This window comes from Carassius gibelio, chromosome A24 (assembly GCF_023724105.1).
Source record: "Carassius gibelio isolate Cgi1373 ecotype wild population from Czech Republic chromosome A24, carGib1.2-hapl.c, whole genome shotgun sequence".
In the NCBI taxonomy this organism is placed as follows: Eukaryota; Metazoa; Chordata; class Actinopteri; order Cypriniformes; family Cyprinidae; genus Carassius; species Carassius gibelio.
In genome coordinates this window covers 13835827-13853458 of record NC_068394.1, presented here as the reverse complement: position 1 = coordinate 13853458, position 17632 = coordinate 13835827, and the positions used below count along the sequence as shown (strand labels likewise).

General features: G+C 37.1%; 1 protein-coding gene across 2 annotated transcripts in view; it reads left to right on the top strand.

Moving 5' to 3' along the window:
- LOC127946214 (CYFIP-related Rac1 interactor B-like) overlaps positions 1-17632 on the top strand; it is a 73277-nt gene that overhangs the window by 44019 nt on the left and 11626 nt on the right. Inside the window, exons 1-4 of one of the 2 annotated variants that reach the window (XM_052542626.1) lie at positions 9978-10158; positions 10260-10342; positions 12258-12379; positions 13092-13197. In XM_052542626.1, coding sequence (XP_052398586.1) covers positions 10145-10158; positions 10260-10342; positions 12258-12379; positions 13092-13197 — 325 coding nt within the window. In that variant the 5' untranslated portion in view covers positions 9978-10144. Of the gene's footprint in view, positions 1-9977; positions 10159-10259; positions 10343-12257; positions 12380-13091; positions 13198-17632 lie in introns of those variants that run through there. The other variant, XM_052542627.1, reaches the window with a different exon arrangement.

Here is a 17632-nt window from a genome sequence, read left to right as displayed (position 1 = left end):
CATAGGTTTTGGCAGTGACAAATTGTGTTTGTAATTTTGTATTTTTGTAAAGTTTGTACTTGAGCTACGTGTATGAACTGTTCCGATTGATATGATCCTTACACCGTGTTCATTGCACCCTTCTCCCCGAGCAGGGGTTTACTTCACTTTGGAATATGGGCTGAAATTGGGAACCGCTGATGTAGCATATTGTAGTAATGTTGTCTCTGGTATTCTGGTCTGTAAGTATAAATGCGTTCAGGGGTGTGGCTTTGGACGGCAATTGCAAGGAGGGTGGGATGTTCGCTTTCAGTGCTATCTGACTAATGTTAGCATTACACCTTTAATGTAAGCTGGTCAGTGTTTTATTTTATTTTGTGTGTGTGTGTGTGTAATTGCCTTTAGCAATTATTTCAAATGCATCTGACGTTCTACACAATAATCTAATTCACAATGTGAATGAACACAACAACAGCTTTAGCTGCAATCTTTATCAAACACAAATCTGTGTCACTGCCAAAACTTTTGGCCTTGACTGTACTTGTTTTGTGTACTTCGTCCACCACTGCTAATTATGTGTTCTGACTGCTTTGATGGATTTCTATATTGGTGTAATGCATGCATATTGATTTATGGTATGTTATACCATGGTGGTGTTGTATTGTGTTAAAGTGATTCCTTATTTTGAACAGCAGGTGGCACCATTTGCAAAGTTATTGTCATTGTGAAAGGATTATGTGAATATTTCATGACATAATATATATACTTCTATTTTTATTTTTTTGGTAACTTAATTGTCCTGTTGATAGACTAGACTGAACCAGATCTTAATCACTGTATGGGTTGTTATTGTCTCAGGATCTCCAAGGCATTAGCTGTTATGTCAGATGAACAAGCTGAAGAAAACTCCATATGGGTCATTCCATGTCAACTCAACCAGAGGTCTCCTGCTCAAATGACTTCAGAAAGATCAGCATCCTTATGTTGTTTTTACACCGAGATTGGTCTGTTAGTACAATTTGTTTGTTGCATTATGTGCCAAAGGTGAAGAAAATGGGGAAAGAGCACTTTTCAAGTTTGCAGGCCTGTAACTCAAACTTTAAGATATCTTAATGCCCTTTTAGATATTGAGTCTTAACAAACTTTTCTTTTAGCATTTTCATTTTTAGGGGCCTACATGGTTCACTTTCACATTGAAATGTCCATATGACTCCAGGAACATACAATTAAACATACCTGTCTAAGTGCCTATGCTAATCCTAAAACCCAGGTAAATGAGATCCTGGGCAATCTTATGTTGCGTTTCTCACTGTTCATTATAGAGTTGATGATTAATCATGGTCAGTCATAATCTGACTTATCGCACTGTACATTCCTAAGCCCTGCTATTATTTGCGTATTTGACAATGTCAACAGTGATGACTAGATAAACCAAAAAAAAAAAAAAAAAACACATTTTGTTTTTGACCACTAAGAAATGGGTAGCATACAACAAGATGTACATAGAGCTGCACTGATATCTCAATATAGGATTAAACTGTAGAAGGGCTTAGAAATAAAGATTTTAAAAGTAAAGATTCTTAGGAAACAGAATCTACAATTATATTAAGATGAACATTATTTTGGAGAAAAAAAAATGAAAAGTGCTCTTTCCCCAATTTTGAATTGACACTATTGGCACAAAATGCAACAACTATGGCCAAAGTCAACAGATTTGACTAACACATACCTACAAATCTTTGTGTAACTCTAACATAAGGATGCTGACATATTTCTGAAGTTATTTTTAATCCACCTGTAATTTGTCTGTGAATCTCAGGCGAAGATTGCCATTTCAACCCCCCTCAACAATATAGTGAATTACTCAATAAATATTCATCCATGAAATTTAATATTTTGGCTTTCATCAGCATACGTGTTTATTTTTCTTTTGTTTAATTTAGCAAAATCAAAAATTTGGCTATTCTGGGGTGGGTATTTAAATTCTTAATAAATACAAATACATTTTAAAATATTTTTTTCCCCAATTCTGTAAATTTCTACATGGAAAATAGGCTAACTAAATGACAAGAAGTTTCCATTCAGCAAAGCTAAATATACAAATTACAGTTTGAATTGTGTGTTTTTAAGTGCATTTTTGCTTTTCCATTGACCTTTGTCAATAATCGCCCTTTTAAGACATGACATGAAGTAAAGTGGTGCTGAGAGAGCAGACACAGCCACTGCCTAGAGATCTGAGACATCTTTTAAATATGAGAAGGATGGCAGTGTGCTTTTCTGAGTCAGTCAGCGCCTGCACTAAGAGACATGTTGATGCAGATGAAGGGAGTGGAAGGATTAGTTAAATATTCATTGGGTTAGCTCCCCTTTCATTTACTGTGTGTGTCATGTATACACTGCACTTACCCTCCACCCATGCATACCACAGGCATTTTACAGACATGTCATCCCCCTGCTGTATAAATGTCAAAGTCATTCTCAATTGACCATCTTTTATCAAGTTTTATAAAGCCATCCTTCAGTTTATGCAGTAAAAAGAAGCTGGTTGCTAGTGCTGCTTACTTTGTTGATCGTAATACATTGCTACCGGTCGTGTTTCCACTTCATCATTCCAATCATTTCCCCATGGGTAATATTAAAAAATAATAACAAATAAATAAACTTTACTGTCCTTTACCCTTTTTTAACCTCATTATGAGATTTATGTCTCTACAAGAATTAGAATTTTGGATATTAGTGTTTTCTGGATGTGCAATATTGATTGAAATAAATATTACATTTCTAAAAAGCAGTTTTTTTTATTTTACTTTATTCATTTTTTTTCTCTCATCCATTTTCACAACTGCTTGGTCTTTGCAGGCTGACAAGGATTCTGCACCCTGTTTCAGGATGCAAGCGTTACAAAATTAAATAATTTAAATTAAATATTGAATAATGTTTTTGTACATACATTTTTATTTTATTATTTTATTTTCCCTTTTCTTTACATTCTCCTAATCATTTGTCCTATTTAGGATCACAGGGATGCTTGAGCATTATTTTATTATTTTTATTTATTTATTTTTTATCCAGAGAATAGGGAGTGGCCCTCTGGACACACCTTCCTTGCTGTCAGCAGAGGGTGCTCTGTGCCTAAAAAAGAGACTCAAGGCTCTTAGCGCAAATCCACCTTGTGCTATACACACCCTAAAAAATCTCATCTCAGTTTGACAGTTCCATACTCTGCATAAACAGCTCTACTGAACTGACCACCACACGTTTACTCAGAATTAAGAAAACAAAAGAAATTGAAACCAGCAGTTTTGTAAATGTTAAATAATACCTCAAATAAATAAAATTAAATGTATGCATTTAGCAGACGCTTTTATCCAAAGTGACTTACAGTGCATTCAGGCTAAAAATTTTTTTACCTAACTTCCGATCCCTGGGAATCGAACCCACAACCTTGTGCTGCTAACGCAATGCTCTACCACTTGAGCCACAGGAACATTATGTCACGAGGGATCCAATGACAAAAGGACCTCAGAAAAGGGGTTTAAAGACTATTTCTCACACATGCAAACTTAATTTTCAGGCTTTGAGAGTGCCACAGCCTATGTTAATCTATAGGCAGAGTCAAAACTTGCACCAATGACTTTCTCAGATCATGAAGACCTTCACAGTGAAAGAAGGACAAGACACTTGAATTCTTTCCAATTCTGCTGTTTTCCGTAGCGGACATGGATTGTACGAGGCAGGTTACATCACGTTCTGTACCTCAGTCTTCTTTCTTTAGGTGTAACTCATTTGAGGCTTGACTTTTCAGAAACTGATCTTTTTTGAAAGATTATGATAATCACAGCAGCTTCAGCAATGGAAGTGACGCATGTTTTTTGATTAAACAGACTTAACATTTGGAACGGGGCCGCTTAAAATTCCTTCTCCCAACATTTCAGATGAGGTAGCCTATTTTGGCTTATGATATTCGGTTGCCATGGTTTCTGGCTTTGATCGTGAGCGGTACAGTGCTGCCTAAGAGGTCCTATTGTAGAAGAGATTAACCAAAAATCCTACTCTGAACCTCTCCGGTTATCACCATGCACCACCACTTAGTTGAGACTTATGCAAATGTTTTAAATGATAATCGTTATAAGTGATCATCATCAGTAACACTGTGCTGTTTGTGTGTCACTATTTGTCAGTGCTCGTGACGTCAAAGCTACAGATGTCACGGTTGGGCTTTGACAGTGTTGTCTTTTGCAGTTACACTCAACCCGGACGCACCAATAGCTGATATCCCACAAATGCACTGTGACCTCATTGGCTTATCCAGCAATTTGTTTTGATTTTTGCCACAACCTGCTTAAAGAGGGCATTAAAGCGGCTGTTTACTCCATTGTGGCTAGCGTGGGCGGAGCTACAAATCACAAACAAACACACGCTTCCTCTTCCCTCGTTGATAACCCTCTTCTGATTCCTTAGTTTTATTTAACACATAACGTTAAATTAATGTTTGGTAATGCAGGTCATGTTAGTTTTTGGGGATGGATGAAGGGTATCTGCACCCCATTTTTCTGGTCAGTTTGGAGGGATTCAAAGGATTGTGGTGAATCAGAACATTGCTACTATAGTCGGCTAATGCGATGTGGCGGCACTCCCCAGGAAATGTAGGTCAAGTTAAAACTGCAGACAAGGATGCAAGTGATGCTGTGTAAGAGTGACACTGCATGATGTATCACATGCACACACACATTACTCATTCTTGAGCATACATTAACAGATTTCACAACGTTCCACGCTTGCTATTTGGAAAAGGATAGTCAATAAATGTGCATTGTAAAGGATGAAATGAATAAATCATTGGCTAAGCCTCTGTAAATTTGATTTTAGACAATGCTGCTCTGTTAAGTGTTGCTCTTCTGCTAATATTCTCACATTAGGTTCAATTCTGCGTATACAGTAGTTCACCACATACATAACTGGATTATTGTATCCATTCACTCAAATAAGCGCACATGAAAACATGCAGTAATTCACTCGCTCCCCTCCCCCTCGTGCCTGAGGCAGCCGGTTAGCCTCTCCATGGCCGTGCACACGTGACGAAGGGAATCAGGGAGGGGTGAGGTTGTTGTTGTTTTTATTCCTATGGCGCCACGATAGTGTAGTATGGCGAAAGCACGTGGAAACCCATGCTGTAGTGCTCCTGTGCATCCCAGCACTAGTTCCAACAGGCTGGGAAATAATGGAGCAGCTTAAATCTATTCTTTATACACATATTCAATTGTAAAATACATGTATTCCAAGTATTTTAAGATGTATTCTATTGTATACTAATTGCTTTGAATAATTTTTTATAATTTTATAATTTATATATTATTAATTTTTATAATTTTATAATGCAATTATTTTAAATAACAATTTTAATATAAATGTTATATTACATAGAATTTTCATCATTTTATACAATATATAATAATAGAAACAATTATTATATATATTAGTTTTAATAATTCAAATTATTGTATATAGTGTTTTTCATTTGTTCATTTGTACAATTAAGGATATGTATTATGCATTATGCATCCTAAGACTGGAATGCCAGTTATTCGTAGAATTCCATGATTAATCAGTGTGTTGCTGTTGCACTTCTTGTTTATTTTTGGTGTATTACTTCATCGCTATTCATATATAAACAAGCTCTTAACTCCTCTCTGCCTCCCCATTCGCTTTCTTATTGGTTGTCGGAGTGTTTTTGTAGCATCCAGGTTTTTCAACTCCGTGGATACAGTGGAGTGCAAGAGAAGTTGCGTGCAGCCAATCACAATGCAGTAGTGAATCGTAAGTGCCCAGTGGGCTTAGACGAGCCCCCCTTTGCCCCTCCTTGTCCAGAATCCCATCGTAGCTCCTCTTCACCAGCACGCAATCTCCCAGTAGGAGGCTTTGAAAAGAAAACAACCAGGTCAGAAATAGGAAGCTCGCCTTCACCCTTTGGGACTACTGTGAAAGAGGCAAATGCACTGTTCCTAATATAATTTTCACTCTTGTCTCAGTGTGGCCCACATACCCTGTTGTTGTCATAAGAAGATATTAGGAGCTTGATTCATTTCCCCCCGTTTGCATTGTTTTATTTTCATTTTTATATCGGTTAGCCTACTTATTTGTACACCTCGATCACGTTTGTTCCTATAATAATGACATGAATGCAAAAGACATTGATCATTGAACCCTAGGTCAATTAATATTATTTTTTAATTTGTATTTTGCTTTTTTTTTTCTTTAATAAGAGAAATGATTGTGTCATGTTGGATTTTTGAGACCCCTGTCCTTTAAATTATCCCCTAATAGTTAGAGAGAGCGCTTGGTGGGATTTAGGGTTGGCAAACTTGGCAGCAGTTCATCATTGGCATGGCTCGGATTCAGGTCACATTTATTCCAAGTAACTTTAAGTAACTTTCCAACAGTGGACGAGGATAAACACACAGTAAATATAGTGCAAATAGCATCTGAGTAGTAAATGTTACCCATGCAAAACTTGTCACCATAATGCTTTTGTATTGTGGAATGTTGTCAGTATGTTGCTTTGTGGTTGCTAAGGTGTTCTGAGTGTTTTTACTGATTCATTGCTATGGGTGGCAAGGTATTGTGGGTCGTTGCTTGGTTCAGATGTTTAAGGTCAGTTAGATTTTAATGTTTTTAAAAGATGTCTTAATACATACTAAAGCTGCATTTATTTGATCTAAAATAGATAAAATAGGACAGTAATATTGTGAAATATTCAGTTTCAATTATGTAGCATTTAATTTTTTATTTTGACCCTCCCCCATTATTATGTTAAATGCTAAAAGCAATGTTATTGCAATTACAAAAAAGTACAAAAAAGTTTATTAAACAAACTGTTAAAGCTACAGTGTGTTCAGGTTAGTGGGTTTTTTTTTTCAGAAGCTACATTTTAAGTGTATTAAACAGTTTGTTGAAATTGAATTATTTTATACATCACAAATATTATAAGGTGAATTTGGATTTCATGGCACTTGAGATTTCTCTGAGCTTTTTCTGTAGTTTTACTGTTGTTTTTGATTGCCTGTGAAGTTAATGTTTCTCTAAATCCCTCTTGTACACCTAAAAACCTACACCAAATGCCAGTTTTGCAAGGAAACCAAAGCAATACTTCAGTAGTTGTTTTGTGAAATGAGTAATCAACTCACTGCACTGACCTTGAACTCTAATCCTGAGCCTTGATGAGCCTTGCTTGACCTCCACATGATCCTAAGAGTGGCTTTAACCTGCCACTGCCCCTCACCATGTGTCCATGTCTCTTTTGTAAAGTGTGACTGTCTGAATCAGTTAGAGTACTCTGGCTTGAGGGGGTCTTGCTTCTGTCAGCATGGGTTAGAGTGCTTTTGATCATTGGTTTACCATCAGCAACTTTAATGTACGGTCCCTACCTCTTTAATGCAACTTTAATGTACGGACCCTCGTGCACACAAATGGTCCGAACTCAGACACTCACCTGACTTCAACCTCACCAGAATCACTCCTCGACAAATCTCGCACTCCCTTCGCCTCTGTGCCTTAGTTTCCAGACACTCTGTCTCGGTCGTCCTGTTCACCCGTCTACCTGTTCATGTCTCAGCTTTCCACCTGTCAGCAGCCTGTCTCCTGCGTACACTCTCTGTAGCGCTCTTCCGTGTTCCCAGTTCAGACATGCACAGATACTTGACAGGAAATGTCAAGCCGTTTATATATATTGTTGGTCATTCGGAAAAGATGCCATTGTGACTTTGGTCATTGTAATGCATTTTACTATATTGATCAATTGATTACATTTGAGCCTAATTAGGGCCCGAGTGCGAGGACCCTATTGGAATTGCTCCATTTGTTTTTTTTTTTAATTATTATTAATATATTTTTTTTTTATGAAATTACATTTTTACTAATAAAATTGAGAGTTTTCCCTTATGTTTAACTTAAAATCTTGAATGTTAATCAATAAATTGTAGTGTATATGACTCTCCAAATACTTACCAGTAGCATAAACCAACTGCTAATATAACTTGTTCGCTCCGAAAGAAATCAGTTATTTTTATTAGATTTTACATTGATGTGCCGCTGCACATTTCGGTGACTGTAACATTCATTGTAATGGCAGGCATGTAGACTGAGTGAATGTTTGTCTCATTCTGTCTAGGTCTGCAGTTGGATCGTCAGCTAGATTATATAACACCCATTCACACACACACACAGTACACACTCATGTCTGTGACCTATATCTAGCCGCCTGTGTGATTATGTGTGTGTTCTTACACTCATCTTTCTTTCCGCCAGAGGCACAGGAATCATGAGTATTTCTCTTCTGTTGTTATGGCCTAGATTGACCCTTTCCCTCTTGTTTGGTTTCCTCTCCTCTTTCATCTTTTGTACTAGGTGAAACTAAACACAACCCAATCTTTTTGTGTAATTCATTCTTTTTTATATATACCTTTATGACAGGCAGTGAAAGAATTATAGAATAGTCAGTCAAGACATTGTGTGCATCCGTGTTACCGTTTGGGGTTATTGGCTTTAATGCACTGATATTAAAACAGTGTCCAATAGTAAATTGACAATTATTTTTCTTCTGTTTAGTTGTAACTTTTATAGGTTACCTGCAGCTGAACTGTGCATTTGGTTAATGTGTACAACTCCGCTCCTGAAACTCCTGAAAAACTTTTATACAGAAAAGGCAAGGCAAGCTTATTTATATAGCGCATTTCATACACAATGGTTATTCAAAGTGCTTTACATAAAAGAAAGTAAAATAGTAATGAAGAAAAAAATGCCATTGAGAGTTGTGGTGGAGGCATTTTCCCATCAGCTAACAGTGTTTATCGGGTTTGATGTCAGGTGGCTGTTTCGGAGGAGCCTGGTATGTACTGGAGGAAGGATGTGTTTTTTTTTTTCTTCTTCTGTTTTTTCAGAATCTTCCTTTTATAGTTGATTTTCTCACAGATAGGCCAAAAAAGCCTTTTTATAACTTAATGTATTGTAGAAATATCATACAAGTCTGTAGCATTAGCAGTCAACTTTCCATTTTAGTCATAGCTTAACATGAATCACCAGGCGTAGTTGCAAATAGTGCAAATATTCCCCCATTTTCCATTGTTGCAAACAGTTCATCCTGAAACTCACACCATTGATTGAGTCACTTGAGTCAAGTTACTGTGTTGGACTGCTCTACTCTTGTTTACCCTCTTTTGAATGTCATCCTAAACCCCAAAGTATACTTTAGAGTTTACTTTGCACATGCATTCATCTGAACACATACACTCCATTTGATAGCGTGGAGAACACAGGTACTCAACAATGCACTAAAGTTTTAGGCTTATTTTTTGCACAAGCACTCGTCAACATGAGGGTTTATTGTTGTTATTGTCTCAAGTTATTTGCTGTTGTTATGTCTTTTCATTTTATTTTATGATCGTGAATAACAGGCCAAGGCAGTGTCGCTTACACTATTGTTCATCGGAGTAGTCCAAGCTGCTTAATATTAAATAGGTAGGTGATCATATATTAATGGGCCCAAGGTTGTGACATTATCACAATAACTGTTTACCATAAATGCTCTTGTGGACCGGGGAAGGAAAGAGCATAGTACTTTAAACTTTCATTTTAAAAGAACATAGAAAGTACTGTTTGTTAGGAAATTACCCCTCTATTGAACATCTTTGGAATATGATTTTTCCTTCCTTGATTTTGCTGTATGGAAAGATAGTTTGACCTTACTTCTGTATTTCACCCATGTCTACAGTTATTCACGTTTTGCAAACACAAAATGTTAAACACAGTAGTCTCAGTTATCCCAAGAGAATGAATGGTTTTGGAGAGCTATTTTTACATTTAAAAACACTAGTCTACTTCCTAAATCTTAACTTTGAAAGTTTGGGGCCCCTCAATAGGGAACTGAACGTGAGCAGTAGGCATGACATGCATGGTTGGCTCTGGCCACCAAAGCGCAGGGATTCCCGTAACTCTGTGTGTGTGCTGAAGGAGGGGGGGGGTTACAGTAGTGACATCTGGTCAACCCAAGACACTGCACAGGAAAACCACTATGTCTGGAGAGTGGAAGCTGTGTGGTAAAGGAAAGGAGCGTTGACTGGTGTTTGGAAGGGCGACGGTTTCTTGACTGATAACAGGGGAGATTAGTGCCATGATGGAATCAAAGTATGGCTATTAAGTGCTGCCCCCACTTGGATCTGACCATTAGATTTATTAATTCTGTTCAGAATATGTGACCTAACTCTGTCTGTCTTTTTTTCCTGTAGGTACGTTGTCATGGGGAACCTCCTTAAAGTTTTGACATGCACAGATCTTGAACAAGAGCCCAACTTCTTCCTCGATTTCGAAAGTGAGATATTTCTCCCCTTTCCATTAACTCGCTTTCATTTATTTGCTGTAAACAAGCCTTCATTCTCGAAGCTTACCTCAAAATGCGCTTATTTAGTGTATCGCGTGTCCTTTTTGGTATGTTTGAGAGCTGGGATTCTGGGACACTTGGTGTAGTTAAGAACCCGGTCAACTTGTAAAAAAATGGCAGTTCCCCTTGTGGGTCTTGATAATATCTTAAACTCCTTTCCCCTGGGAACCACTCACAATCTGCTACCATCTCATTTGTTTGAACCCAAAAACCCTCTCCAAAGCGGAGGATGGTGAATGAACCAAAAATAAAATAAGACAGTAGAAAATAAGAGTTTCCTGGCCTTTATTACCCTTGCCCACAGAACATTTCCATCTTACCATGTTTGTCTCAATTTTAAGTCATATAATTATTCCTTTGAAGAAAGACAGCGGGTTATACGGAGTCACCTCAAAACTGTTGACTCATTCGTGGCTCAACAGTCAGACACATATAAGAAAAATGTTATGTAATATGCTAATAAAGAGGGCTGGAGTACAAGAGACTCTAATAGACAGTGCACTGGAACAAGAGCTACTCTATCAATATAAAAAGATACACAGACAAAAAAGCTAAGAGTTTCTCTTAATGTCTGGCATCTGAATGCTTGGTGAGAAAAGAGGTGGCCCTTGATTTCTTAACTTGCATTTGAAGCCAGCTGTAGTTAACAGCTGCCAATGTCTCATGGAGGTTTCTCTTTAGATGTGGGCCATTCCAGTTTCCACCATTTAAAATTCCACACATTGCCATTTAAATATATGAAACAGGCTTAGCTGTAAATGTTTGACTCAATTACTCTTTAGGATCCCCAGGGATTCACCCCAAAATTCGAATTTTCTCATAGTTTTCTCGCTCACTCTTGTCACTCCAAACCAGTTTGAGTTATAAATCCAAATTATGTAAGTGTACAAACTACTGTCCATACCTACTTGTAGAGTCAATCTAAACAAATGTGAGCAACCAAATCACTTTAAAAAAATGTCTGCTAGTGAAGTCCATTTACAGTGATCACTTCAAAAATCTAATTTTGTAGTTTATATTGTCTTGGGTGGTTATTTTTTTAAATGCAATGGTTTATAGAAATTTAAATAAGCTTTTAATAAAATAAAACATTTAAATGCCCCAGCAATTAGCCGTAAATAAGAATTTCACTGCAATGTTATTAAGGTTAGATTGTTTTGATGTTTTTCAAATAATTATGTCATTCTCACCAAGGTTACATTTATTTGGTCAAAAATGTATTACTTATTATAAGTAAGTAAAATTGTGAAATAATATAACAAAACAAATAAAAGTAACTGTTTTCTGTTTTATTATAATTTAATATGTAATTTATGTCTAGGATGACATAGCTGAATTGTCCTCAGTATTACATGATCCTTCAGAAATCATTCTTGTATGCTGATTTAGGTTCTCAAGAAACATTTCTTATCATTATGAATTTTGAAAACAGTTGTGCTCCTTAATATTTTTTTATGGAAACCATGATAAAAAAAAAAAAAAAAAAATTCTTAAATGAATGGAAAGTTCTGAAGAGTACTTTTACTGTAATACCCTTTCTTCAGTGTGCTTACTATTCAGCACAAACACAGGGTTAAATATATTGTGCAAAGTGTCACCAAATACTCTATCTTTGTTATTTCCTTCATTTTAATCTTGCCTCATTCTCTATAAAGCTCTGATTCCTGTTCATTTGTTGAATATTCACTTTTAATGTGTCAGACACTGACTAAATGTGACCTTGAAAGATGTTTTGATTAAAGATCTTGAAACTTATGCCATTTATTCCCTTTCTCTCTCTCTCTCTCTCTCTCTCTCTCTCTCTCTCTCTCTCTCTCTCTCTCTCTCTCTCTCTCTCTTCCTCCAGATGCTCAGCCAACAGAAGCAGAGCGTAAAACGTGGGAAGAAGTGGATGTGGTCCTAAAGGATGCACTGGGAGTACTTGACGAACTACAGGCATATAAAGGCGCGGGCCAAGAGATACGAGAGGTATAGGCACACTCTCAAGATAACAGAGGTCTGCTGATGTTCGACTTATATGCATGTACCTATAAAACTGTTCATGCAAAAATGGTCTCTTTACAGTATGTACATAAATTCACACAAAAATGAGTTAAAGGAATAATATTGGTAGCTTTAAAACATAGCACACTGTGTTTGTATCATTCCAAATTCTCTGCTCTGCTCAGTCATGCCTCGGTATGAGTGAGTGTCAGTGTGATTGATACTCTTGTTGCCATGGATACTGTTGCTATACAGATGCAGTTGCCATGGAATGTTGTCTAATGCAGAATTAAATTTTTCTCAAATGTTTCTTTGATCTAATTCGCTGAATAAAATGTGGTGTATTTCTTTTTTATGTCAGCACACTCAGTAATTATTTTAATGAGCCTCATGTATTTGGAAATTAAAAGCACACTGAGGTAGAGAGAAAAACATTGACTAGATGTTCTGCCCAGTGTCATAATGGAAAAATGTAATGAAAAACCTTCAAACCTCTTGTGTGCTTGTATTTCACATTAGTTACATCTTCAAATTGCCACCCTCATGAGCACATCATTTGAAAACCTCATCTCACATACATAATTCTAACACAACCTCATACAGTCATTTAATAATATGTTTCATTTGGACTCATTTGGAACGTTGCTTATAACTCGGCAGTTGTTGTGAAATTAAGATGTTGTGTTTGTTTTTTCAGGCAATCCAGAACCCTAATGATGAAGCATTACAAGACCAGGCGTGGGCTGCTGTGGTGCCACTAGTTGGCAAACTAAAGAAGTTCTACGAATTTTCACAGAGATTAGGTACATTAGCCTGTTTTCCATAGCAGAAGTAGTTATGCAGAAATCTTTTTACATTAACATTTTGAAATCATTTACTTACCTTGATGTCATTCCAAACCTGAATGCTTTATACTGGCTGCTCTTTTCCATATTATGAAAGTGAATTTTTGGTTGATTTAAAAGTGCTTGTCGTAACAAGTTTGGGAATTTGGGGAGTGGAGTTTTTACGTGAACTGTACCTTTAAATTTGGGAAGTACCATTTGCAGTATCTGTTTCAATCAGTTTTTCTGAGCTGTAAAATTAAATGCAGACTAACACATACTGTGCAAACACATTAAAACCTGAGAAGCCCCTGGGAAGTACCAAAGCTGGTCCTTTCACACAAAACACAATGGTTGGGGTAACACACTAGCTGACAGATAGGCTTAAATGCCAGAAATCTGTCTTTCTGTGAGGACTAGAGTGATTACCAATATTATTGTGGAGATTTTATGATGATTTTAAATGCATTAATTATGCTTCCTAATGCCAGATTAGTTTATTATAAAGTTTCCACGTACAGACAAATGAGCATTACTTTTCAAGAGATACATAGCCTATTAAAATAGCATTATTACTCAATTACTACTATTATTATTAGCATTATATTATTATCAAAATGGCATTTTTATATATTAATTTCTATTGAAATCAAAACATATACTTATGCATATTAATCAGTGTGAACTGTGGGCTTGCATCTGGCTGCTGAGAAGTCCAATGTCAGGTTTCATCCCTGTCACAGACAGTCTCAGCTGACAGCTGATCCAAATGTTCATCAGTGAGTCTTGATCTCATTTGAATTTTCATCAGTTTCATGCGTGAAATGGTTTGCTCACAGATGCCACATGTGCTGCCAAAAAGTGTGGACATCTTCACTGCATGCCTTTTGATATTTGGGTATGTCTCGTTAGGGAGGGCAGCATAGAATTCAATTCAGAACATCACATTTCTGTTATTTAGCCAACTCAAACTGCCTCTGGACAAGGCTGATTTCTTTAGCGTAGACATGTAGATCACAGAATCGCACATCAAACTCCAACTTCAACATTTCCAGCAATTCCACTGACTTTTCAGTGGTGAATTGGGGCCACGGGTTTCTCAGCTGAGAGGCTAAGGGTAACAGGGAGATGGGGGAAGTCTTGCTTTTGCACTTGTAACACATTGGTGTCCCTTTCCCTTGTAGTTGCAAGTGGAGGCCATTCAATATTTCTGTCACAGCTATTAAAAAGACCAGGTCCCATTTCCATTCTGCATTGATCAGTTCTGGGACAGTTTAGCCCTTTTTCAGAAAAAAGTTGTATATCTCAGGAAGCAGCTCGTAAAAATGGCTCAAAACTATCAGGTTGACCTATTCATGTGTTCTATTAGCCCCCACAATGCACCAACCATACAAGGAGCACCATCATTTGATGCTGGCCAACTTGGACCAGTCTACAGTAGATCTAATACTCTCATCGTTTCTTGCTCCCCTTTCATAAAACCTTTGAGACTTTGTAGGGCTTCCAGCTCCTTCTGCACATCATTGCTCTCATCCAGTGCTAATTAGGGGTGGGCGGATCGATCTAAATATCGATAGTATCGATACCAACACTGGTATTGGTATCGGATCGATACAATTGTAATCGAATCGATATTTTAATTTAAATATCTCTCATCTACGTTCATTATACTCTGCTCGTGTCTTTTATCTCTACAATCCTGAGCAAACGCTGCTTTCACATCCTGGGCCACTTTGCTACTCCTCCCACTCCCGCTGCTCTGCTGTGAGTCGTTGTTGTGTCGTCACGTGACTCACTGACACAACGCGCCGAGGAGCAGCGGACAGAGTGAGTGAAACTGATAGCACATTCAAAAGGGGGGCTCAGGGAATTTAATTGCATAGGTATATTTGTTCTTCAGTAATAATTGTGTGCACTTTATTTCATTTCCTTTATAACCAGAGGAGAGATTTTTTTTATTCTTATTTTTATTTTTTTTTAAGGCTGGAAAGAATTCATTCTACAGTGCCTAATAACTAATAATTTTGAGGACTTCAATACATTAATAAAAAATATTGCCTAAATAGTTGATCATTCATTCACCTCAGAAATAATGACATAGACCTAGTGCACTCCCCTACACAAAAGCTTTTTTTTTATATATATATATATAAAAGTATCGTATTGGTATCGGCGTTACTGACCCTATATGAATTTGATATCGGATCGATACCAAATTTTGCAGTATCGCCCCCCCAACTAGTGCTAATGCAAATATATATAAATATAATATTATATATATATATATATTCTTTAACTTTCTCCTGCAGCTGGGCATATACATTATCCCCCATTTCTTCAATTTGTCTGGTGATTGTACTTGCGGACAGACTCACTGCTTTTAACATCTTTCTTATTGGGGCTCACCTTCTCCACATGAGCATTCATATATTTCTTGACTAATTCGCCATCACTGAATGACCTACTGCTGTTTGCAATCAGTTTAGCTACCTGAAAGCTAGCTCAAACGGGTGACTGGTTCATCTGGGTTTGGGGTACAAATGTATTTTGCTGAGCTGATAGTCCAATTTTGATCTTCAACACTTTGTCTGATCTCATTTGGTCTTGCAAGCTTGCATACTTGTCTCTGTGGTGGGTTTAGTTTCAGTGCAGACCGTTTCTTGATAGATGAGACAAAGGGACATTTCTATGCATTGAACAAACAAATTATCAAGTCCACTTTTGGTGAAATACCCTACTTTCTGAATAAACCTTTCTCTTTTCTGTTAGACCATTTTGTTGTCAGTTTGAATTTTTCTTGCTGGGTCATGAGCAGTTAGTCTCAGCCTCAGACAGACCTTTGGCTAAATGTCTGATGTATATGGGACTCAAAAATGGAAACACTTCAGGATTGTCAAAGTCATCATTGGATTGTTTGAATTCTACAGGACTTCCGGGAGACGTGTGTTGTGTTCTTTTAGTTTTCCGTCTTGAAATAAAATATGCCATGAAGATCACAGAAGACGAAAGCTGTAGTAGCCACAACTGTGACGACAAACGCTTATCAGGATCAACTAAACACTGGAGTTTCAAAAGTATGTTAAATTTTTAAAGTTAACGGCATAGAATCTTCTTACTGTGGCGACATTTCCACACCCCGAAACATGGCGCTGAACGAAACAAACAGTTATAAGTGGTTTGACATGTCGGTCAAACAGCCTCATGGGCAGGCCCTGGCCAATGAAAGCTTCCATCGATTCCTTGCTTGATTGCTTGATCATGATGGAACTTTATGTTGGATGTACCATTCTGTTGTTGGTTGAATCTAACAAATAATTAATTGATGAATCTGAATGTAGTGTTTACATGAATGCTAAATAAAGTGATCAGGTTGATGTGCACATTTGTATGTCACAAGCTTCAAATCGGAATTTTTATATTTTATTTTTCATTTTTTTTTACATGCGCAAAATGCACAAATATAGAGTTTCTCTTGCACATAAGAACCACTCTCCTACAAGGTTTCTTTATTTGTTTTTAATAGCAGAATTCATATTTATCTGCTCATTTCTGCTCATATTTATCATGCAAACAAATGCCCCTCCCTGCACCCAAAACGGTTTGCCTGCAGATGAGAATCCAAAACAAGGACAGGTGGCAGGTTGTCCTCCTCCACTTTACAGTCCTTTACAGTGTAAGGATATGATGGCATAATGACAGCACACGCATTTTTACAACACTTTATTCAAAAGGAAGAGGCATGCATCATCTTTACGCTGTTTCTGTGTAATTGCACATGTGCAGTCTTTTCAATTTAGGAGTTCATTCCGATCGTGTGTTTACATGCACTCTCAATCGTATTAGAAAATGAATAAACCACCCCCTTCAATCCGTTTGAAATGTCATTCCAATCAAGCGCAATTGGATCATTTAAGATTTTTACATGAAGGCTTTTCAGTCAGATTGAGCCGTCAATCTGATTACAAATGGATTATTTGGTTGCATGTAAATGTAGCCAATAAGCATATTTACATGCACACCAGTAAGCTGATAACTCACAAATATCAGCTTATTAAAATAACCAGTTTTCACTGTTTACATTACAAAAATCACATTATTTCCCTGTATGTGCATATTAAGTCAACGTTTGAGACTTTGGGTGTCAGTGGTGTTATAATTGTATTAACAGCATGAAAAAGGCATGCTGCTGCATTCTGATAAGTCTGTCCGAGTCTCCAGACAAGAACAGATTTGTAGAGCAGAGTGTCAGGTTTCCTGATTGATTCACATTTAATTCCTCAATGTACTATACATTTTAACATTACTTACATCTCTTAGTTGTTCTCTCTTGCTTTCTTGTCCCTTTCCCTGCCCTGCTTTCCTCTGATCTGTCATCCTCACCTCACACTCCATTCTCAGCATATGCCCTTAAAAG